Source organism: Empidonax traillii, unplaced genomic scaffold (assembly GCF_003031625.1).
Source record: "Empidonax traillii isolate 1590-97213 ecotype Southwest subspecies unplaced genomic scaffold, ASM303162v1 scaffold23:size2178997, whole genome shotgun sequence".
NCBI lineage: Eukaryota > Metazoa > Chordata > Aves > Passeriformes > Tyrannidae > Empidonax > Empidonax traillii.
Genome location: NW_020955216.1, coordinates 1,618,103 through 1,641,392, shown reverse-complemented (window position 1 = coordinate 1,641,392; position 23,290 = coordinate 1,618,103). Strand labels below are relative to the sequence as shown.

The window sequence follows — 23,290 nt, the reverse complement described above, 5'->3', positions numbered from 1 at the left end:
CACCGCGGCGGAGGCAGCCGCGCCCCCCCTGGCCCGGCCCCCCCTCCTCCCGCCGCCCCCTCGCCCCTGCCGGGCCGCGGAGCTGCGATGCCCTCGGACTTCATTTCTCTGCTCAGCGCCGACCTCGACCTCGAGTCCCCCAAGTCGCTCTACTCCAAGGGTGAGTGATCGCGGGGGGGCCCGCGCCGGTATCGCCGCTCCCGCCGGGCCCGCGCCCCGGGCCGCCCCGGGCCCCACGGGGCATCGTCCGACCGCCGCCCCCGCTCCGGGATGCACGACCGGAGGGGCCCCGGGGCCGCGCAGGGCCGCCTCGGCTCCCCCGGCTCCCCCGGCCGCATTCCTGGCCCGGCCGCGGCCGCCGCAAGAATGTGTCCGGACAGGTTCCGGCGGCGGGGCCGGCGGCGGGGGGCTCGGCCTCGGGGTCCCGCCCGGGCCCCCCCGGCGCTGCCCCAGCCCGCGGGACGGGTACCCTCCGGCCTGGAGCGGCGACTAACGGGGAGCGCGGGCCGGGCCCTCCAGAGCCCCCCGTTAAAGTCACCCGGGAACGGGGCTCGGTGGAACAGGGGAGCTCGGAGGTTTGGGGTGGAACTCCCTGGATTGGGGTAAAACCGGGCACAGAGCTCGGCGTGGGGAGGGCGCAGGGTGACGGTACCGGCGGCTCGGAGCATCTCCGCGCGTTATCCCCGGGCACCGGCGGAGCAGGAGGTAAAGCGGCATCGGCTGTGGGGAGTCGAACCCGGAGGGGTTGAAGGGCCCTTAAGGGTAGATTAAATTAACACCTGCTTTCATAATATCCGAATTTGAGCTCTGACAAGTGCACGAGAACACGGATGAGTACATCAGGACAAGGGTTATGTACCGCACGAGTTTCAGACTCATTTTTTGCTATTTAAAAGACCTGAAAGTCACTACTAGTGGTTTGTGGTAGTCGTAGTGTCTACTAGTAGTTAAATAGTAGTTTCTTGAACACATCTGCCCAGTACGGCTGGTGGGGGAGCAATTTTGGGCCTCTACAGCTGAAGAAATTAAAAGTCTCTTATTACCCAGAAGTGAAAGTTTAAATCAGTTTAATGTTGTTACGGGAAAAATGAAACTTTTTTAGGATTTTTGGAAACTAGCTGTAGTATGGTTATTATCTCTGAGTTGTGCGTTGTTAGAGGTGAAGAAATAAAGACTTCGGTGCATCAAAGTACATCTTGGAAGCTTTCAAACTGCTCAGAGTGATCTTGCTGTTTAATTGGTATCACCAATACCTTGTAAGTTTTCCTTAGGATGTTACTAGAGGGGTTCAAGACTCTCTAATTACCCAACACGATGTATTGCAGTTGGTTTAAATCCTTGTGAGGGTAATAGGAGAAGTATTTTGAAACAGGGCAGTTCAATTAAAAATACAGATGATAAACCTCATCACAGTTATCCTACAGGAAATTTGGGAAGTGTGCACCGTTAATTTGGAGCACATGGAAAATAAAAACACTCTGTGTAAGCCACAAAATTTCTTCAAGGACTCATGAATTGAGCAGAACTTTTGAACTGCCCAGTCTTCCTGTGAATTCTCAGGTTTTTTGGATTTGATGGAATGGTTGAATGCTTCAGGTGGGAAGAGGTCTCAAACTGTTTAATCGAGTATGTATTTTTCTTCCGGTGTGTGGCTGTGGGTTCAGAGCTGGAGGAGGTCGAGGGAAGGATGTTGTGGCTGAACTGAGCTGCAAGGAGCCCCGACAGCGTTTTATAAATCAGAGAATGGTTACAAAGAGGTTAAGGCAAGGTTTGTTTTTTGTGTATTGTCATAATAAAAGATCAGGGAGGTGATAACTTGGAAAGCAATTTAAACTTCAGAGCTAATGATTACGCTTTTTGAGAATGGATAATGAAGCGATTGTGAGGTATACTGATATGATTTTAGCTTGATCTAGGAAAAGGTGTTGGTGGTTCTTTGACTGATGAGAACACACTTCAGTGGGCCTTTTTTCTTCCTAGATAGATATGGATGAACTCACCCTGTGGACAAGTGCTCTGGCTCAGGGTACGAGTACAACTGATGAGATAAAGGGAAAGGTCTGAACACAGCGAGAGAACCACAACTATGCATTTATGATGAGGGTGTGTTAGAGCGAGTAGTTTCTCATAACTGCTCTGCTTTTAGCAGTGCAGGCGCCTGGGGGGTGAGTCCAGCCCCAGGTTGAACTGGGGCCAGTCCCTTTTCCTCTGGATCACATTCCTGTGCCCTGAGGATGGTTGTGGTTGGCGATAGGAGCCCTGGGAGTCATCAGGGACGGTCCTGGGGGGTTATGGGAGTGCAGAGATGATGAGAGAGGCTGAGGTTGGGGTGGTCTGGGGAGTTACAGGGGTTTCTGACATAGGAACTTCAGTTTATTGTAGTTAAAGTGGCTGAGTCTGCATGCACTGATTAAAAAAGCGAGGTTACGTTTGGAAACCCAGTGAATGAAGGTTTTTGTAGTGCAGTTTTTTTATGGTATATTTTGTGCCATTCTCTGGTCAGGCTGGGTTACGTCATCAGCCTGTCCCTGTGCCATGTGTTGAAGTTTTGGCTTCCACGACCATTTCGGTTAGGATTTTTGTTTTCATATTCATTAAAAAACATTAAGCAAAACTCTAAAAGCTCCCATACCTCAGTTGAAGTGACGATGTGAGTCCTTAATGTAAACTCTGATCTGCTAACTCGTTGAGTCATTTTATTTATGCGTAGCTTGGGACAGGGAATATTCTAAGTACTTCATCTTCCAGTTTTTGCCCTTGTGGATGTTCCAGGAGCATTCCAGGCAGAATGAATTCCCACGTGCGCAGTTCAAGCTCTCGTGTCCCCCGTCCTTTCCTTGTGGCTGCGCTCACGCCAGCACTGACGTGGCCACAGTGAGCTGGACTGGGGAGCTGATCGTGTTAAAATTAACTCAGCTTCTCCCTTATTCCTTCCCAAAGGAGAAGGGGAGGAGAAATGCTGATTTTTAACTGGGTGAGTAGCCCGTGTTTGCTGTGGGTCTTCCTGAATGGGTTGTGCTGACTCAAGGAAGGGACATGTGGCAACTGGCCGTGGGGAAGGGTGGGACTGGTTCTTTCAGCAGCTTATATTGGCTTAAAATGATAGTAAAGCTGTTCTTAACTTGAAGGCCTCTGGAATAGGATTTATAAATGTTTTATGTATTGGTTATAGCTGTTAAAAATGAAAGAAATGGAAAGCGTGGATTCCAAGGCCTGTTGCTGGAGCTCATCACACAGCTCCCGAGGAACTGACTCGTGTGAGGGATTAAAACCAACCTTTAATGTATAATCAATATTAAATTATGTATAACCAATTAAAAAATGCTTTGTAACCATTGCAGAAGGCTGGCATTTCCTGATAAGAAGTTAACAGAGATACAAAAAAGTATGCACCACCTCATGCAGAAAATATTTAGGCTTTAATATGTTTCTTTCCCATCTTTACATAACACACTGTCCTTTTTGGAATAAACCAACCCAAATGTGCATACAGATTAGTAATGTAGTAGAAAAATCACTGGAGCATAAAACCTAAAACCTCGAGGCTGGTTGTCCTGTGTTTGGGTATCATCTGCAACATTCAAATAGAGCAAAGTTAGCTCTTCATTGGCAACAGGCAGAGGTGAAAACCTGTAATTAAAGCATCTCATCAGATGTCAGGTACCAAATCTGATTAAACATGGGATTAATTTAGCTAATACATTCATTTTGAATTACACAATAATGTGTGTGTACTAATGAAATGGCATTTTTGCACTGCAGCAAGTACCATCAGAAGTTTTTATTTATCTCCCCAGATTTTGCTTTCCACAGCTGAGTGACTGTAAAACTCTGAGACTTCCTGGAATTTGGAAGCAACAAGAAGAATGTTAGTATTCTGATAAATAGCTCTTTTGCCCTAAAAACGTCATATAACCAAAACTCAATTTTTCTACATGCTTAAATGTGAACTGACTGTAATCCACTTGTGGGTGCTGGGAATTGGGATACAACACGTGGGATTTGGTGAGTTTCTTTTTTTCTGCCAGAACTTTTTTCTTCCCATGATCCCAGGGATAACACTGGTCAAAGACAGCGACTGAATTATCAAAGAGGGATGGAAGAGATGCCTTATAAAAATAGTTAGTTTTGAACTTTCAAACTAGTATTAGCAAGGTTTAAAATAGAAATCAGACTTGGCTTCTTTTTGCAGCAATTTTTACCTTTGTTTGTAACTGGTAGAGGGTGCCACGGTGGACTGTGCTGAGCGTTCCATGAGGGATGGATTCATACATCCACCACTTGCAGCTCTTCCAGCTGCCCCTGGGACATTCTGACTTAAGTCAACTAAAATGGATTTGACCAAAGTTCCTTAAATTCTGCGTCAGCCTCAGAAATGTCCTTTTCTCCTTGGAATCTTACTTGTTCATTGGCTTTAGAACCAAAACTGTGCTGCAAGATGATTGTGGTGCTGGAGGTAGGGGAGGATTGTGAATTCACAGCTTTCCACGGTGTAATTTGAATATTCCGGTGGCAGAGCTGCCTGAACAACCCCTTTCCCAGCCGTCTGTTCTCACCCGTGGACTGTGCTCTGAATCGTGCCAGCACAATTGTTGTTTGTGGTTGGGAGATGAATGGGACTGGGAAGCCGATCTAGAATGGGGATATTGTACTTCTGATCGGATTTTCTCACATTGTTCTGCTTCCTGGTCTAGTTACCGTGCAGCTGCACAAGGAGTGGTGTCACGGCAGGAAAGGGGGTCTGGAGCACTGGGATTAAATTGAGGTGAGAGCAGATGAGGTAGAACTGCTGAACTGGCTTGGCCATGGGAGGAAATGCTCCAATGCTCCTCATGTTGTGCCTTCTGTAGCGTTTGCTGAGCCTGTGCTCTTGTGCTGAGACCAGGAAAGTAGGATTCCTGCTGAGGCTGAGTTCTTGGGAATTGGTGAGGGAACCTTTTTCTGGAGCTTGGAGAGCTAGGCAGGACATTACAACACCTCCTGCTGCAGGTAGGGGTGGAGGAGTGTGAGACTGCTCCCTACTTGCACCTGAGTGTAAATCATAGAACTGTCAAGTTTGGAAAAGACCTCTAAGACAGTCAAGTCCAACTGTCAGTCAGGACCACCACCGTGTTCATCACTAACCATGTCCCCAGGTGCCATATCCATGTGGTTTTGAACACTCCACACCACTGCCCTGGGCAGCCTGTGTTAGGGCTGACAGCCCTTTTCAAGAAGAAATGTGTGGTGGGGATCAAGGAGTAGGGAAATTAAGAGGAATTAAATAAGCTTTTTCTTTGGTTCTAAGAGTAGTTGGGTTTGTTAGTATCAGTTTTACTCATTTCGGATACTTCATGCAGTTCTATGAAAGTTGTAGTTTTTCCTATTAGAGAGTTTCCATACATTTATTGATTCTTTCATCCCTGGAACTGTTGGAAGTTCATGTTGGATGGGGCTTGGAACAACCTGTCTAGTGGAAAGCGTCCCTGTCCATGGCAGGGGGTGAAATGAGATGAACTTTAAGGTCCCTTTCCATCCAAACCACTCCATGGTTCTGTCATTCTTCACTGCAGTTTAATGTTGTCAAGAAGTAGAATTTTCTCATCCTATATTTGAGATTGTAGGTTAAGGTTTTTCATTTTTTATGAAGCATCTTATCTTTATTTATAAGTTTTCAACTGCACAGTTACCTTCTGGGATCTCTTGACTAAAAATGGTTGTCAACCTGGAGACTTGATCTGGTTTTTGCACTGATGCCTGGGTTATGTAGTTTTATTTGAAAATGTATTTCACAGAATCATTTAGGATGGAAAAGACCTCGAGGATCATAGAGTCCAACTTTTGAACGATCCCCACCTTGTCAACTGTCAGTTAGACTGAGTGCTGTGTCCAGTCGTTCCTTGAACGCCTCCAGGGATGGTGACAATGAAAGAGAAATACAATATGAATAATACTTTGTTTTATACAAAAAGGCAATGACCTGAGCTCATTTTGAGGTTTAGAAGTGCAGATAAACCCCAGCAGGACTTGGTGAGTGGCCAAAGTGCAGGTGAAGTCAGATGTGTGGTCGTGTCTGCACTTATCACATTTGTTATCTCTATGTGTATGGAAAGAGTAAACTGAGGAGGTTGAATATCCAGATGAGTTTTGGCTTTCTCATTCATAATTATTTTAGGATCTGACTGAAATGAACTCTCAGACTCAACTTGGAACAGACTCTCGGACCCAACCTAGTAATTAATAGCAGGTGCTAATGGACACGGAGTACAGTCTTGAGTAACTGCTGTTTGCAAAGCAAGCAGTACTTCAGCAGCGTTTGAAATGTAAATGTCCAACTTCAGGAACCTTATTTTACTATGTTGTGTAGCCCTAAGGGATCTGTGAGGTGAATATCCCTGCAAGGACTGAGGAATGTTGCCACTATTTACATAAATACACTCTGTAAATTGTTCTCAATTCCCCTCCATGACTTATCCCTCCAGCACTTGGAATGATTTTATGGTTGCTTTGTAAATAACCAGAAAGGCTTTGGAGTCACCTTACAAAGTTTATAAAACTGATGTGATGTGCTGAGGTAATGCAGAGTTTTGATCCTAAAAGCAGGTTTGAGTTGTGATGAGGCTCAGGAGGTTTGGAAAACGGGGAAGGTGGACAGTGGTTCCTGTTGATGCCCAAACAAGATGAAGATATGCGGGAGTGAGATTTAAAGAAGTCCTAAAAAGTTTTCAAATGTTAGAGTTTCCATTCCCTTTTAGAAAAAGTGACATGACATCCATTTAGTTCAGACTCTCATTGTCTGGAGGCCTGACTTTTTTGTGTGTGTGTGGATTCACTCAGCAGAAGAATCAGTGAGTTTGGACAGGAGCACTACGGGACAACTGGGAATAATCATCCACAGGTTCAGAGCTGCTGTTAACTGGGACAGTTTCCTGCCTCTGCAGTGAGAATCTTTTGTATGGACAAGTGTAAATTCTTACTATTTGGGGCACAGTGGGAGTATCTGGACTCTGACTCAAACCTTTTTTGACTCTTGATTTGAATTTGGGTTTGATTTTTAACTCCACAGTCCAGTTGTATACATGGTGCAGAAATATTTCTTGTCTTCCATTGAGTTTACTCTCTCTTTGGTGTAGTATTAGGAATGAGGAGGTCTCCTGGTAATATTTGAGTATTCTTTGTTTCTTAGGGAAGAAAAAGGGTGGCTTTGCTTGGAATGTGTATTCCTATTAAAGCAGATTTACTGAGGAATTTATAATTACAGTTCCTAATGGTCTTGGTTTTATCTCATAAGTAAATGCTGCAGAGCTCAGGAATTGGGCTTAAATTAAACTTCTGAAACCAGTCAGATGTCCCAGTTGCGGGAGAGGAGCTGAGTGAGTCTCGTGGAGGCAGTGCCAGCTCTGTCACAGTCCTTGAGGTTGGCAGGGACCTCCTGAGACCCTTAAAAAGGGGCTTATACTTGTTTATCATGAGGATGTTCCTTTGATAGTGACTTTTTGGGCATTCCTGTAGTTCTGTGCTCCAAGCACACTCAGCATCTTCAGCAGTTTTGAACTCCTCTCTTCATGTCAGCAACAGAGAAGGACCTTCTCTCATCTCTTGTCAGTGAATGTGAGCAGTGCCTGGCCTTAGCAGATGTGCAAGTCTCACCTGGCAGTAAATCCTACCTTGTTTTTCTTTTAGGGCATCTGAATTCTAGCTGGTGCCATCTGCCCTGCCTTGAAACCCGAACTGCGCTGGAGCTTTAATCAGATGGGAAAATACTTTGGTTTCTTATTTTGTGGTCTGAAAGGATTGAGTTTAAGCTTCAGTAATTCAGTTATTTGCTGCTACTTGAATGAAAATGGTGCTTTTGAAGGTGTGGTAGTGAGGAAGATTATGTTGGTTAGAGCACATTTGGGTGCTCCTCATCATGCAGGTATTTTGATGCATTAACACAATAGCAAAAAAATTCTTTTAGAAAGATCAGTGCTCCTGAACCAGGGAGTCTAGAGGCTCCCATAGACCAGGGAGTGAGTCTGTAGCTGATTGTCACCATTTGGAAGGTGTTATAATAGAAATATTCTTCTAAACTTCCTGTAAACCTTTGCCTGTAGTTTGCTGCTGTCAGAGCAGCGGTGGGTTGTTCCCTATGTAGTTTGATTTGTTACAACTAACCTTAGGTTTTAGGAACTTGGCAGTTCCAGAGCAGTTTCACCACTGATTCTTTCATTGCTGTCTCCTGATTCTCTTGGGATTTTAACTCTGTAGTGCAGCAGAGAATCTTTTATCCACATTTTACCATTAAATGCCTGGCTTAAGTTCCCACTTGTCTCCCAAGGCCCATGTATTTGGAGAAGAACTTGCTTAATGCTTTGAAAACCTATTTTGGCAAACAACTGGCATGTTTATTTCCCTGAGGAATCCCTTCCAGGGGCATATCCCACAGGTTTACCTGAGTATGCTCCTCATGTTCCTGATCAGTTGGTCTGTTGGAAGTGTTAGAGGTCTCAGGCTTTCATCAGAGCTCTATTTAACTGTACCAAGGAGTGGTGTTTGTTAAACATCATCTTTGTTTTTAAAATCAGTGTTTATCATCAAACACAGCTGAGTTAGAAGTAGAAAACAAAGTGATGGTAGGAAGCACAAATATTTCTCTGTTTTGGGATGAAAGAAAATACCTTTTAATGGCAGTGTCTGAGTAATGGGAGTGAAGGGAGGGAGTTGTGAAGGTGCTTTGTGGGCTCCAGATGCTCGATATTGCGTTAGGAGTTACTAGGATAGGTCAGGTCTCATGAACACAACCTGTACGCTCAGGTTTATAATGAAAACCTGAAGCCAGGAGATGGTTGCAATGTGTTGGAAGTCTCTCAGATGCCTTTTATTTTTCACATCAAATATCACGGTACTGCTTCTAAAGAAAGAAGTGCCCGTATTTTTTATTGCCACTGTTGCATTTCTTGTTCCACAGCAAATGTAAGAGATGACAAAACCAGCCCCATCAGAAAAAAATGGTGCAGACTTGAAAAGGCTGAGAAATGTTGTTCTGAGACAACAGTACACTGCAGATCAGGTGGATTCTGAATTCGTGTGTGTGTCCCTGAATTGGATGGTGCATTGCTCCTAAGGAACTGCCTGATTACCTCTGTATTTCTGGTGAACTTTGATTTTTGAAACGACACCAGTGTTTTAAATGGATTGATAAAGAGCTATTATTGATAGCTCTTAAATGGGTTGATAAAGAGCTATTATTGATATTCTTTGGTCCCACAGTGTTTGGGTTTCTTTGAACATTTCAAGACCAGGTTGGATGGGGCTCTTGGGGCAGTGTGGTCTAGTGGAAGGTGTCCCTGTCTATGGGGGTTGGAACAAGATGAGTTTTAAGGTCCCTTCCAACCCAAACCATACTATGATTCCATGATTCTCCAGTCATGTACCTGCAAGGCTGTCAGCCCTTAGTTGTGCTGTCCTGTCCACAGTGGTCTTGTAGGAGTATTTTTGAATTCTTGGGGTTTTATCTGGAGTTTACAACTGCATAGGACAGACATTTCAGTAAGTCATTACTGGTCCATTCCTTGAAGTGACAATTCTTAAATAATGTTGTTCTCTCTTTCTGAGATGTGTAAAATTGGATGCAAACAAGATCCAGGATTTATACTGCCCGTCTACATTTATAAAAGTCCTCTTTGAGCTGTGAATGGGGATGACTGAAACACGGCCAGGAAAGCTTTATTTGACATTTGGAAGAATGCCATAAATAGAATTCAGCTAACACATGCCTTTGTCAGTTGTTGAAATTCAACTTTAAAAGGATTAATTTCTCAACCCTACCCTGCTGTGCAGAATCCTGAATATTGAGATTAGCAGCTTTTCTGAAGGTTGGTGGGATACTGCAGGAGCTGATTCTTGTTCAGTTACGAGTTTCTTGTAAAATTGCCTTTTTGATACTGGCATTTTTGGTACTAAGACTTGTCCTTCAAAAAAATGCGAGCAACAACTTTTAGCTTTGATTTTTATTTTGAAGTACCAGAAATAATGATACTGTGGAATTGTACAAGGCCAGGTTGGATGGGACTTGATTTAGTGGAATGTGTCCCTGGCTGTGGCAGGGGGGTAGAATGAGATGAGCTTTAAGGTCCCTCCCAACCCAGACCTTTCCATGATTCTGTGATATTACAGCTGTGATCAAATTTTAATGACTTCAGTCATTAATAATATATTACTGGTCATCTTTCTGTAAACCAGAAGTGTCCCTTTCAGCAAACTCCACTCTCCTTCACTGACATACTAAAATGTGCATTTTGGGCAGCAGCAGCATTTGCAGGCAAGATTTGGATTTTAGTGCCCAGTGATACATCATCAGCATGGAGTGCTCAGATACTCTGCTGATTCTTCAGAGTGGAGCTGCACCAACATCAGCTCTGTAATCCTGCAGTTTTCCAGCACAGGCAGCACTGTGGTATCTGCCTTTCCCTACGTGTGTGTGAAGCCTGTTGGTTTAGGGGTTGCTGCTTTTGTCTGAAGCCAGGGGGAACTGGAAGGAAGATTTTCTGTTTGGCTGTGTAAAACATCCTTGTGTACACTGCAGTTCCTTTGAAAAGCTGCCACTGTTGCTGTAGCAGCAATCCAGCCCTGCCAGGGCTGACAATAACAGGAGCGCCGGCGGGAAGACCTGCTTCCAGTCTTTGACTGCTCTTCATCGGCAGATACGCTGGGGATGCCTGGCAGGTGGAGGGAATAGTGCTCTGTAGTTTGTTCCCTCTCTCAAGTGAAGGTGACAGGCCTTCATCTGGGAACTGTGTGGAATACCATGGGCAGCACTGGGGAGTTAGAACATGTAAATGCCTCCAGGAACAGAAGGAATTAGTTTCTATGTATTTTAGGTTGCAAGCTAAATTTGAACTGTGTCCTGTGTTTAATCATGTTCTGAGACATTCTCAAAAATATGAAATGAATGCAATGTTTAGTAAGTGTTACCCGGAGGATTGGGCCCTGGGTAAGACAGATTGGACTGGGAGCCTGGGGAGTTATGCTCTTACTACGACTTAGCTTCTACTCTTGCAAAAATAGGAGTGATCAGTAATTCTGTAAAATGCATGAAGACTGTTGAGTAGTGTCTGCTGTCCTCCTGCTCAGCCTCACTATGTATGGGCTGCTCCTTGCTCTCTGGCTTTTGCCATGCAGTTACACGAGTGTCACAGAATCCCAGACTGGTTTGGTTGGAAGGGACCTCAAAGCTCATCTTGTCTCACCCCTTGCTATGGGCAGGGACACCTTCCACTATCCCAGGTTGCTCCAAGCCCCGTCCAACCTGGCCTTGGACACTTTCAGGGATGAGGCAGCTACAGCTTTTCTGAGCAACCCTTGCCAGGGTCCCACCACCCTCCCAGGGAAGGATTCCTTCCTGATATCCCATCTAAATCTATATCCTTAGGATTTAGTGGGACTTAGCAGTCCTGGGTTAATGGTTGGTCTCAATGATCTTAAAGGTCTTTTCCAACCTTAGTGATTCTGTCATTCTTTGAACAGTCGCTGTATTTTATCTATTCTATGTAAGCTCAAGCAGGGTCTTCCCCTTTTGTTCCGTATGAAACCTAAACCTGTTTTCAGGGCTGTTTGCCTCCTTTTCCCTGCTGCTGAGCACATGATGGTAAGTCTAGTGAAGTTGCAAAGATTTTAGGAAATGCAGGAGCTATGATAGTCTGTAATACGTCCTAAATCCTCTTTTGACAGATACAGAACAAAAGCTGATCTACTCTTTGTTGTGTGTTCTTTCCTTCCTTCAGATCTTTTTTTGTCACTTTATAATATAAAATCTCTGCTGTCCCTTAAGCAGAGCTGCCATGGCCTGCAGTTGGGATGGGTGACTCTCACTTCTGCAAGTGAGAGTTTGGATCTCCTACGGAGTACTCAGAAAAGCCAACCAAACAAAAAAACAGGAAAAAGCCCAAACCCCAACAACAACAAACCCGCTGCATTGGAGTAGGAAGTGCTTTAGTGGTCACTGACCCGTCTGGGCTGTGCCTGTCTCAGTCTGTTTCTGTTCTGGTTTATGCACTGGGCTCTCTGTCTCTTACAGTCGCCTTTCTCAGACTCTCAGAGCTTCCTCTGTTGAGCTTCTTACTGAATCCTTGTTATCCTGCTTTGGCTTCCATCTGCGCAGTCCCTGTGCCAGCCCTGTCACCGGCGTTGCCATCTAAGGGGGCTACAGTCCCTGAGTGTTCCACAGGCTGGGGGCATGCTCCTTTCACTTGCACAGCAGTACAGGTGTGTGATATCAGAGGAGCTGTAGGAATGGTTTTGGCTGCTCACTCAAAGGCTAAAAGGCACTGCACTGTCACGTTTTCACTGCAGGATTTACTCCAGTGGATCCAGGGGTTACTTCTCCCTATTTAGCCTTGAGGAAGCAAGAGCAGTCACCCCTGGGAGATGTGGATAGTGGTTCTAATGGGTGTTGGACTTGAGGGTGGTCCAAGTTTTCTGAAGCATATGCTTAATTCTATGAGGATATTGGGAAGGAATTCTTCCCTGGGAGGGTGATGAGGTCCTGGCACAGGTTGCCCAGAGAAGCTGTGGCTGCCCCATCCTGGGGAAGTGTCCATGACCAAGTTGGACAGAGCTTGGAGCAACTTGGTCTAGTGGAAGACCCTGCCTATGGCAGGAGGTGGGACAGGATGAGCTTTGAGGTCCCTTCCAACTCAAACCATTCTGTGACTGTACAGTTCTCTAAACTCTCTGTGGTGTAATAACCAAACTTGGTCGGTGCTGTTCCTGGGGTCTGCGGGAGAACCTGTTTGGGTGTGTGGAGGGAGCCTGGGGAGGTGAAGAACTGGAGGGTGCAGCTGGCTCTTACAGGTCCTTCCTGATGGATGAAATAATTTGCTTCAAAGTCTTCCCACCCCAAGCTTTTGTATACAGAAAACTCCACGAGGGTCATGTGACACCAACATTTTTAAACAAAGTGAGGCTTTGTTTACATGTTGAATATTTAGAGCTCCCCGTCCCCCATCATTCTTTAAAAACTCTCTGTGAACTAAGCTATTGTTGTGGAATTAGTGGCCTACAATAAACTCAACCACTAAACTGTGGTGTTTATCATGGACACTGGACTTCTGAGTAGAACAGAAATTCAAGATAAACAGATAAACCCACCGCAAGGTCTTCTGGCAGAGGCCTGGATTTTTTTGGCATAGAATAAATTCTGGTTTTAGCATCTCTTAAACCCACAAAAGTTTCTGAAAGATTTTAAGTCATGTAGAGTTTAAATGCAGCTGCCTTTGGAGTGAGGAGTAAGTCAGGCCCTCAGCTGACATTTGGAACCTTGTTAATACAGGTTTAGCCCAAAACTGTGTCTTAGATTAGCATCATAGCAACTTTATGTATGTGTGTGAGTGCTCTGAACCTGAATCTGCATCCTTAGCTGGGGAATATGGACACCATTATTTTTTGCTTTATAGTTTCTTCAATTTGCTGAGTACTTGTGCTCCACTTCACTTCCCTGACCTCCTCCTGTGTAGCAGAGGCTACTTGCTGCTTCATGATTTCTAATTGTTTTTTAATCTTAGTTCCATATAAACAACTCTCTTGGCCTGTTTGCTTGCTTGTTTTTTTGATCAGCTTAGCGTACATCATTAGAAGAGATTTCTGCTCGGATGCCACCAGCTGATTAGAGGAGCACACCAAGGTTTTGTGTAATCTCTGGTGTGACTGTCATGTGCTGCAGCAAGGAAATGGCTTTGGAAGAAGCAGCCAAATCTGTGCGGGTATTAAACCATGTTGAGGAGACAAGTATCAGTGGGGATCAAATGGGCAGCCATTCAGTACAGAGAGCTTATTAAAAGACAAGGATTAACTTTGCTGCTGTTCATGAGGTCATGGAAGTGGTAAGGGATTTCCAGGATGTACCTTCCCTTAAAGGCAAAAAAATCCCAGCAGCAAGTGAAAGATGCACTATCTCTGCCTCTACTGATGATGATTTGGGTGGTTCTCATTGTTCCTCATGTATTGATTGTGCTCTGCACATGATTTTCTTGGAGCAGGAAACCTGTCCTTACCTGTTATTCCGGCAGGGGGGATCGAAGGTGTGCTGCAGGAGGAGCCCGTGGCGTTAGAGGGGTGAAGTGGCAGGAGCAGATCACCATGGTGGAACAGGTGCAGGTGAGCTGGAGCAGAGCCAGGGCTGATTCCAGTGACCTCCTCAGGGTTGGGCTTGGGGAACAGCCTGGAGAAGTGGCACTGAAGTGGGGCTGGAGCTGCAGCCAGGCCCCCCCCAGTGTTACATATGGCCTAATTTGCCTGCAGGTCAGGGCAGACTTCTCCATCATGTTTGTGACTTGGCTTCCGTGTGTGCAAGTTCTGGGTAACAGGACTTTGCTTTGGGTACAGAACAGCAAAGCACAGGAAAGTCTTTGGTGTATCTAAAGAAAATTCTGTAATGTTTAAGGCATTTGGAGGTACTGGCAAAGTGAGGATGTCAGTATTCCTCATGGATGGGCCTGATGCTGCTTTAAAACATTGGAAATGGGTATTCTCTGCTGTTGTCTGTGTTCCCAGCGTCACCAGGTGCTGAGTTACAAGCGGCAGCAATTTGGTCAACCAACCAGAAGGATCTCAAATTAATTTGCATCACAGAAGTTTGAAGACAGACAAGTTCTGTAACGCCCTGAACCAGTTCTAGTCCTACTGCAGCACAAGATAACGGGGCACTGAATTACTAGAAATCACAGTTTTTAATCTGTACAGCTGAAATTTCTGTGTAGAGGCAAGCAGAGAGTCATTGAGGAGTCACGACAGGTGGGTGGCTCAGAAGAATCTCTCAGGTGCTGCGTGTGAGGGAATGGTGAATCCTTGTGTATGTGGTTTGCTGTAATGCAGGTTTTCTGTTAGGAGTGAGAGTACTCTCCATGGTGGGAATCCCTACTCTTTGGGACATGTCCAAGCTGCAGACTCCTCGTAGAATCTTACAGTTGTCTCAGCACCCCAAACAGGAAGCAGTTGTGTCATGTTCCCTTTGCTCCTGAAAGCTTAACTGCTCTGTTCCTAAAAAGAAAGTTTAAATGGAATCACAGCATGCTAATTAGTGAGGGGAAATGTGATGTTGCAGGTCACAAGGTGTGGTGTGTTTCTGAAAGGTCCTGTTACGCTATGAGGATGGGGTAGGAATTTCAGTGCTGGTGGGGATGAGGGAAGGCTGAAACACTCGGATTTTGCTGTGGGCCCAGATGTCTGTAACTCAGCCTGGTTAGGCTGTGTGTAGAAATCCAGAAACATTCCCCCCTGAGTTCAACTGTGTGTGTGCACTAAGGGGAATTGAGTAAAACAGGAGACCCTGTATAACTTTGCCATCATAAACCACTGACCTTTTGCTCTCCCATTGCAGTATCACCACATCAGCCTCACCTGCTGTTTCTATTACCTTCTCAGCATTATTTTTCTTAAATCTTTCCAAGGCCTCTCCTCTCTCCCTCAAAGACAGAGTTTCTGTCACCAGCTGCTGGGACTGAGCCAGATCCATGTTGACCCGAGGATATATTTTGTGTGGATGGATGGCCATGTGTCTGGCCCTGCCACAGACACCTTTTGTGCAGTTGTTTTAACTTAAAATGAACCGATTTCAGGGATTTGGGGAATGGTTTGGATTGGAAAGGAATTAAAGCTCATCTTGTCCCACCTCTTCCCATGGGCAGGGACACCTTCCAGTATCCCATGTTGCTTCAAGCCCTGTCCAACCTGGCCTTGGACACTTTCAGGGATGGGGCAGCCACAGCTTCTCTGGGCAACCTGTGCCAGGGCCTCCCCACCCTCACAGGGAAGAATTTCTTCCTAAAATTTCTTGATTATTTTTTGTTAATATATAAATTCTGAATGTTTTGTGCAGGTTCAAGCAGTACACAACAAAATCTTGTCTTCCTCAGATGTCAGGTGCTGTGGTGTTGGATCCTGATCCGATGTTTGGTGCAGTTCTGGTCCATATAACCATGTGAAATAGAATTTTCTGGACTGTCAGTGTAACTGGCTGGAAGATCAAAGTTCCAAGCAGCTGATCTCAGATGGGAGATTATAGGGGCAGGATAATCGGATAAAGGGCAGTTGAAGAAATTTGACACTTAAAATACTTTTTGTAAATCTGCTGTCCCCATGTGTCCTTGAGTTCAGGAGCAGAATTTGCAAAGCTGGGCTTGTCTAAGTGAGATAATTTGAGGGAAGATAGGAGATTTGGAAGTTTACTGTAGATAGGATGTCTAATAACTGATTACCTAAGTGCACGTGAGGGCTTGTGTGGGGAAATGAGTGTGTGGGACTCCTGGCTGATTATTAGTGTTTTGTTATCTTGTTTGTATTTCATAATAACACTAATCCTGAAACACGTGTTCCTTGATTCCTTTGTGGAGAAAGAAAATGTGTTTAGGGAAGACACTGAGTATAAGTGGAGCTACTTCCAGAAAAAAAAACCCATAAACTTGAGCTCAACTAATCTATTCGTCAGGGGAATTTAAATCAGCAATAAATTACAAGACACTTAGTGCTGTCAGGCAGCTGAAACTTCCCTCGTTGATTCAGCACTGGCTGCTGAAAGCAGGAATTCTGTCTATGCCTTTTTTTTTTCCTTGCTAATTATGTAGAAGTATGCAATGATACTGAAATACTATTTTTGCTTTTCAGTGTAATACTGCATTTCCATAGCAGCCTTTCCCTTTAGTGGGTGTTTTCCGCATGAATCAACGTAAAGTTACAGCAGGAAGTTTCACATAGTGTTGGTGTGTGTGCACACGTGTGTAAAACGTGGTGATGGAGGGGAGCTCAGCAATGGCTTCAGCTTTTAAATCCAGTGTCAGGCAGGGAGGGAGCTGTATCCTCTGGGGAAGAATTAGTTTCCTTGCAACAACTCTCATGTTTCTGGAATTTGTCAGTTTTTGCTTTAATGCTATTTATAGTGCAGCATATATAAACATTGGCCTGTGTTTAGGTGAAAACACAAAGTTTCATTTGAAGTCTGATGTGTGTAGAGCGGGTTTGTGGCAGCAAGAGTTCTTAAAGGTACCCAGGCACTTGGGATTCCTCAGGGAAGTGTTGAAAAACGGTTCAGTAAAGATGTGTTTTAGGCTGTGAAGCTGCATCTGTTCTGAGAAAAACCGGGAGAGTTGTTTTTCTTCTGAAAGTTTGGATTTGGCCATAAGCTTCTGTTATTTGTTCACAGATTCATGGAATAGTTTGGGTTGGAAGAGACCTTAAAGCTCATCTCATTCCACCCCCTGCCATGGGCAGGGACACTTTCCACTATTCCAGGTTGCTCCAAGCTCCGTCCAACCTGGCCTTGGACACTCCCAGGGATGGGGCAGCCACAACTTCTCTGGGCAACCTGTGCCAGGGCCTCATAACCCTCACAGGGAAGAATTTCTTCCTATTTAATCCTACTCTCTGGCAGTGGGAAGCCATTCCCCATTGCCGTGTCACTCCAGGCCCTTGTCCCAAGTCCCTCTCCAGCTCTCTTGGAGCCCCTTCAGGCATTGGAAGGGGTTCTAAGGCCTCTCTGGAGCCTTCTCTTCTCTAGGCTGGACATTCCCAGCTCTCCCAGCCTGGCTCCAGAGCAGAGGGGCTCCAACCCTCGGAGCGTCTCCATGGACTTGCTCCACCAACTCCATGTCTTCCCCATGCTGTCTTTAATCCCATGGTTTTGATCCCTTTTCCTTCTCATGTGTTACCAAGGAGACCTACATTTCCTTCCTAAGAACTTGTACCATCCTCTTGTATTCACAGCTCCCAAGGTTAGTTCCAGCCTCTTGTGCAGGTGTAGGGCTCAGCTCCAGCTTTAGCTGTGCTCTCCACATGTATGAGGGTAAAAGCTGGGTGTTGTAGTTTAGTCCATGTTTCGAGCAACTTGGTGTTTATCAATGAAGCATGAAATTAAAGATTTGCTCTTAATGGTCTTGTGATCTTTGGGAATGTGCTTCAGTTCTAATACTGGCTTTTCCTTCCCTCCCTCTTTATCATATTGTTGGAATTGCTCACAAAGATTAGAATTGTGGATTACTGCAAAAATCATGTGTTCCCTGAGGAAAATTATTCTGTGGGTGTTTCGGATCTGAGCATCCCTTTAAAGCAAAAAGCTTGACAGAGCTTTCGTCAGTTGGAGAGTTAAAAATAAATTTCTTAAAAAAAAAAATCCCCAAGAACCACCCCAAAGAGAAAAGCTTACAATTACCTAGTAACTTGGGATTTGGAAAGGAGCTTTTGTAATCAACACCGAATATTTTATGAGTCATGACAGAATGATGGTGATGAGCAACTTGCTTCTCAAAGAGGATTTCTTGAGGAGAAAGAAATGGAAGTATATATATATATATATATATATATATATATATATATATATATATATTCAGTTTATATACAAAATATAAAGGTTTCTTTAGTTACATATACACACACACTGTTGCAATCCCTTATTTTGGGGCCTCTCACTGAACATTTTGAGTATCACCTGCCTGTGATTTTACTCCTGCGGGTTGTAGTGCCATTGCCAGCCCGAGTAAAGGCTGGGGCTCATTTACAAGGGGTTGTACAAACTACTGCACTCATCTCTGAGGAAATGCTAATGCAGCTGCTCCTCATAGTAAAACAGGAGCAAAAGTCTGAACAAGTGTTGCTGGGTATGTGTCTGCCTGGGCTTTGTCTTGTGTCTCATCTTTTACCTCCTAATGGAGTTAAAGCTTTTTAGTCAACTCTGTGGCTTTTCTAATTTTTACAGCATTGCTGTTTTTACTTCACATTTTATTTTACATTGCAATATATTTTAGTAAAAGTAAATTGAGTACAATTGTTACTTCATAAGGGGAAAAAAAGCCTTCAAAAATTGAGTTTTCCTTATCTGTCTCAAGCACCTAAATAATATCTATAAGAATTTCCTATAAAGGAGAAGTAGGGCAGTGTTAGATGGGTTGTTGGGAAGAAATCCTTCCCTGGGAGGGTGGGGAGGCCCTGGCACAGGTTGCCCAGAGAAGCTATGACTGCCCCATCCCTGGAAGTTTCCAAGGCCGGGTTGGACGGGGCTTGGAGCAACCTGGGATAGTGGAAGGTGCCCCTGCCTGTGGCAGGGGGTAGGACAGGATGAGCTTTGAGGTCCCTTCCAACCCAAACCATTCTGGGATTCTAAGACTTTATAGGCTATTCTGGGGATGATGGTGCTAAATTAGGCGTTTTTCCTTTGGAAGTCCAGTGCACAGTTGGAATTCTGAGAGCAGGTTTGTCTCTGATTCTCACGTGATGTGCTGTACATGCCCTCAGCCTCTTTGTTCTGGATGGCAACAGTTTCTGTGGAAGTTCATGAATTATTTCTTTGTTTGAACAAGTTGGTGTCCTTTGTCTCGGTCTTGAGAATGTGTGCCCTAATGTTTGTTTGTTTTCTGAAATAACTTGTTTTCCACACTGTTAAGATTTCCAAGCGCTTAACATATCTTTCCCCAAAGGTTCTGAAGGGGTTGGGTTATGGTTCGTATCTTTTAGGCAACAACATTATTTATTTCCTTGTACTGAACGCAAATAACTTTTTGATTAAATCCTTTTTATTCAACAGAATCTGTCTATGACCTTCTCCCAAAGGAGCTGCAGTTACCACCTTCCAGAGAAACATCCATAGCATCCATGAGCCAAACAAGCGGTGGCGAGGCAGGTTCGCCGCCTCCAGCTGTAGTTGCTGCTGGTAAGGATTCTCCTTTATTCTGATGTTTTCTTAAGGTTTGTAACGTTCTGGCCAACATGAACAGTGCTGGCAAAGTTTTGAGTGTAAAAAAAGAGCTTGTGGAGAAGTAACAGAGTTCATTCTAGGAGGATTTAGGTGATACAGTTAAACTGGGTGATCAAAATTACCAAGTCTTTTATGTAAATGGTTGCTGTGATTTTTTATATACATCTTCATAAGAAATAAATTCTCTGTTGTGCTGCTCTGTGATGCCACACAGGCTCTTAACTCCTAGAATGCACTCTGTCTCCCGAAGGGATAAATCCCTGTTTGGAGCTAAGGCAGAATGCTTAGTAAAAGTGGATTCTAGTTAAGATAAAAATGGAATGGGAGATGACATTTTGGGCAATGAAGCTTTTACCAAAAGCTAAGGAGGAAAAAAGGTCATGTTTTCCTTTGAGGCCTGAGGAAGTGTAGTTTTTAAACTCCTTTCACACACAGCCCTAGTGTGATGTGTTACAAAATTCTCAGATACATGAGGATATATTGTATGTCAGCTGGAACTGCTGTAAACTGGTCAGTTCAGTTTTTTTCCTAATTGACAATATGTAAAAATAAGGCGTGACCGTTTAATCTTCATCTTTCTCTTACTCCCAGCCATGTTTTAGACTATAAAGACTCTCATTGGTCTTCATTAAACACAAAAAAGTGAGATTTTAAGGACAAAGATCTGATTTGAGATTATAGCCTCAGTGCTCGTTTGCATCTGGAATTCTTCTCATTATCTTGTATATATTAGTAAATATCTGTGCATTGAGGAAAAAAATACCATTATGCTCCCTATAGGTGCATCTTTCTCCATTGGCTTTTTTTTCATAATTTGATCCCCGTATTTCTTACAAGGTCACGTTCCACTTTCCCAATTGGCCTGAAATTGTTTCTTGAGAGCAAAATGTCTGTTTTTAAGATGAGGATTCAGATAGCTGCATTATTCCTTTTCCTCTCTCTCTCTCTCTGAGTTCATATGCATTAAATGTTTGTGTGAGAGTGTTTCCCAGATTTGCATGGTCCAGGAATCCTGATCAGAACCTGAAGTGGTTGTAGACTTGTCAGAGAAACTTTACAGCACTGCTCACCATTCATGTTTTGCCAGACCTCTCCTGAGATAACCTGTGGATTTAACTGTGCACAGTGGAACTTGGTCATTGAAAGAATTTCATGGATTTATTATATTGAAAGGATTTGATGTTTTTATATCACTTACTAAAAAAGTAACTTGGGTGTATATTTCTAAAACCAAGATGTTTAATGATGGGTTTGGTTCGCAGACAGCAGCAACCAAATCTTGTAGAAACATCTGCCTTAAAAACAAGTGAAGAAAAAACCCCACAAACCCTGTTACACTATAAATCCACAGACAGACCTGAACTGCTAATTAATTCTGTATCTAACAGAAAAGACTTAAAAACTTGAATGGAACTAAATGTCTGTTACCTCCAGGTATTTAGTGTCTGCTAACAGCCAGTCCAGCCCCTTTAAAAAAACTAAGTAAGAATGAATTTGGTGTGTTTGGGTTAAACTGCAGCACAAGAAAAAAAAAATGCAAAAATTAGTGTTGAGGTGTTTTATTAACCCTGAAAGGAGACCTGTTCATTCTCCCACAAGCACTTTTCAATGTCAGAGACCATGCTGGTTCACAAAGACTGAGCTGATGCTAAATTGAGAGCTGGAGAGGGACTTTGGAGCCTGTGAAGTTCCTGGGTGCATTAAAATCTGGATCGTAAGCATTAAGCACAAGCAACTACACTTCTCCAAAGTGTTAAAATTGTGATTAGAACCCCCAGCCAAGCTGACAAAACCCCAGACAGAGCAAAGACTGGTTCTGTTTTCAGTGCTGATGACACTGCCCACTAAGTGAGGGCGACTTTGAACGTGGCAGTTTTGTGCTGTGTTCTTGCTGTAGCTGTACCATGTTTGTAGATAAAAGGGTGTTTCCCTATTTTCTTCATTGCTTTAGCATTTCTTCAGTGTCTTTGAAAAGTTGCCACCGCATTTTCAAGCGCTGTCACCATGTCTAGAGTAGTAACAAGAGGTCTGACTGGGCTGGGCTCTGATTTCTTAACAGGAAAATCAGCCTGTTGTGCATGCCTAGTGATTATACAGGGAAAGAATTATATATTTTACATTCATATTTCAAGAGTGACTATTCATTTGCATACATCAAGTGCTTATTTTTAGACTGTAGGCAGATTTTTGAGGAGCTGACACTATACAGGAGCAGGGTGAGGAGGAAGGACTTTGGCAACCTGGTGTTCTGTATCTGAAATATTTCCCTTGTCTTGTGTAAGTCTTTCTGGTTTTAATTTTTTGTCAGCTCTTAATTTGCTCTAAGACCTCTTTTTTTTGGGAAATGAGAGGGAAATGATAGTTCAGTCTCCACAGTGTTGTAGGTAATCTCATTTAGTCATTTTTAAAAGAAAAGAAAGAAAAGGCTAATTGGAACTGCAGGCTGCAGTGTGTGTAGAAATCACTTCCAGATATGATTACTCTGGATACTGAGAGGATTCTGTGACAGGGAATGATCCAAAGTGGTGAGAACTTTTTACTATTCCTGTAGTAGTTAACACAGTTTGTTCTTTGCTTCCCAAAACACAGAGTAAGGCAATATCTGGCTGAAATTCAGCTTACTCGAGGCTTTTCTGTCACCTTACTTTGGGGTTTTGGCCCATATAAATCACATTATAGGTGAGAAATACTGCTGCAGTGAAATCCTGGTTTTTTTGGAGGAGCAGGATGGGCTGCTTTTAGCAGTGATGACCTCGCAGGGACAGACTTCTGGTTCTTCTTCCACTTGAAAATTTGTTTTGTGATTTACAGAACAGTTGTAAGAGTATGAAAATGCGATGTTGCTGATTGGATTTTCATTAATTTGTTAATAGATGTGTATCTCCTATTCATTAATCCAGACAAAAGAGGTGTTACCCACTCTCTGAGTATCAAACAGGCAAGTGTAATTTCTTAGAACTCTGGGATTTTGAGCTGCTGTCTCAAGCTTTTAGTTCTGTCGTTCTTCTGGAAAGCAGAAGGGAGGGAAAGGATCTGCTTTTACCTCTGGAAGCCGTTCTCTGTGCTCACTACTTGAATTACAAGTGTCTTTGTTCAGGGGACAGGAAAAGGAGGATTTTGCCTGGTGCAGCGCCATAAACACATTAAATATGAATCATCTTCCAGACTCTTGAATTGCATGAGGGTGTCATGCTGAGAAATGTCATCGTAAGCTGTGCCTGGAGATCTCTTACATGAAATAAATGTGCCTGAAGCTTTCCTGATGCTTCTGCAGAGTGTTTGCGAGCTCCGCTTGCAAGGAGGGATGTTTGAGTCTCTTCAGGTGGTTCTGAAAGGTTGAACAATTTTTGGGTGTTGATCAAGACACATGGAACCTCCAAACGCTTAAAATTCACTCTGCTAATTTAAATCCTTTCATAAAGGACTGGTAGGTAACACCTGATTCTTGTGTTTTGGGGATGATCAGGAGTATTTTTGACCATATTCTTTAAACAGTTATTACTTTTCCATCTTTTATCTCCAGTACCAGGAATGCTCAAACCTTCTGAACCTCAGTGAACTGTTACAGAACCTCCCTTTCCTGCTTCTCAT

The 23,290-nt window shown here is 43.9% G+C and overlaps 1 protein-coding gene across 10 annotated transcripts in view; it reads left to right on the top strand.

The window, feature by feature from the left end:
• Nucleotides 1–23,290, top strand: part of NFAT5 (nuclear factor of activated T cells 5) — a 56,448-nt gene continuing 33,158 nt past the window's right edge. For 4 of the 10 annotated variants that reach the window (XM_027903562.1, XM_027903578.1, XM_027903545.1 and 1 more), the window contains exons 1-2: nucleotides 2–160; nucleotides 19,529–19,654. In XM_027903562.1, coding sequence (XP_027759363.1) covers nucleotides 88–160; nucleotides 19,529–19,654 — 199 coding nt within the window. In that variant the 5' untranslated portion in view covers nucleotides 2–87. Of the gene's footprint in view, nucleotides 161–19,528; nucleotides 19,655–23,290 lie in introns of those variants that run through there. The other 6 variants (XM_027903554.1, XM_027903535.1, XM_027903603.1 and 3 more) reach the window with 4 other exon arrangements.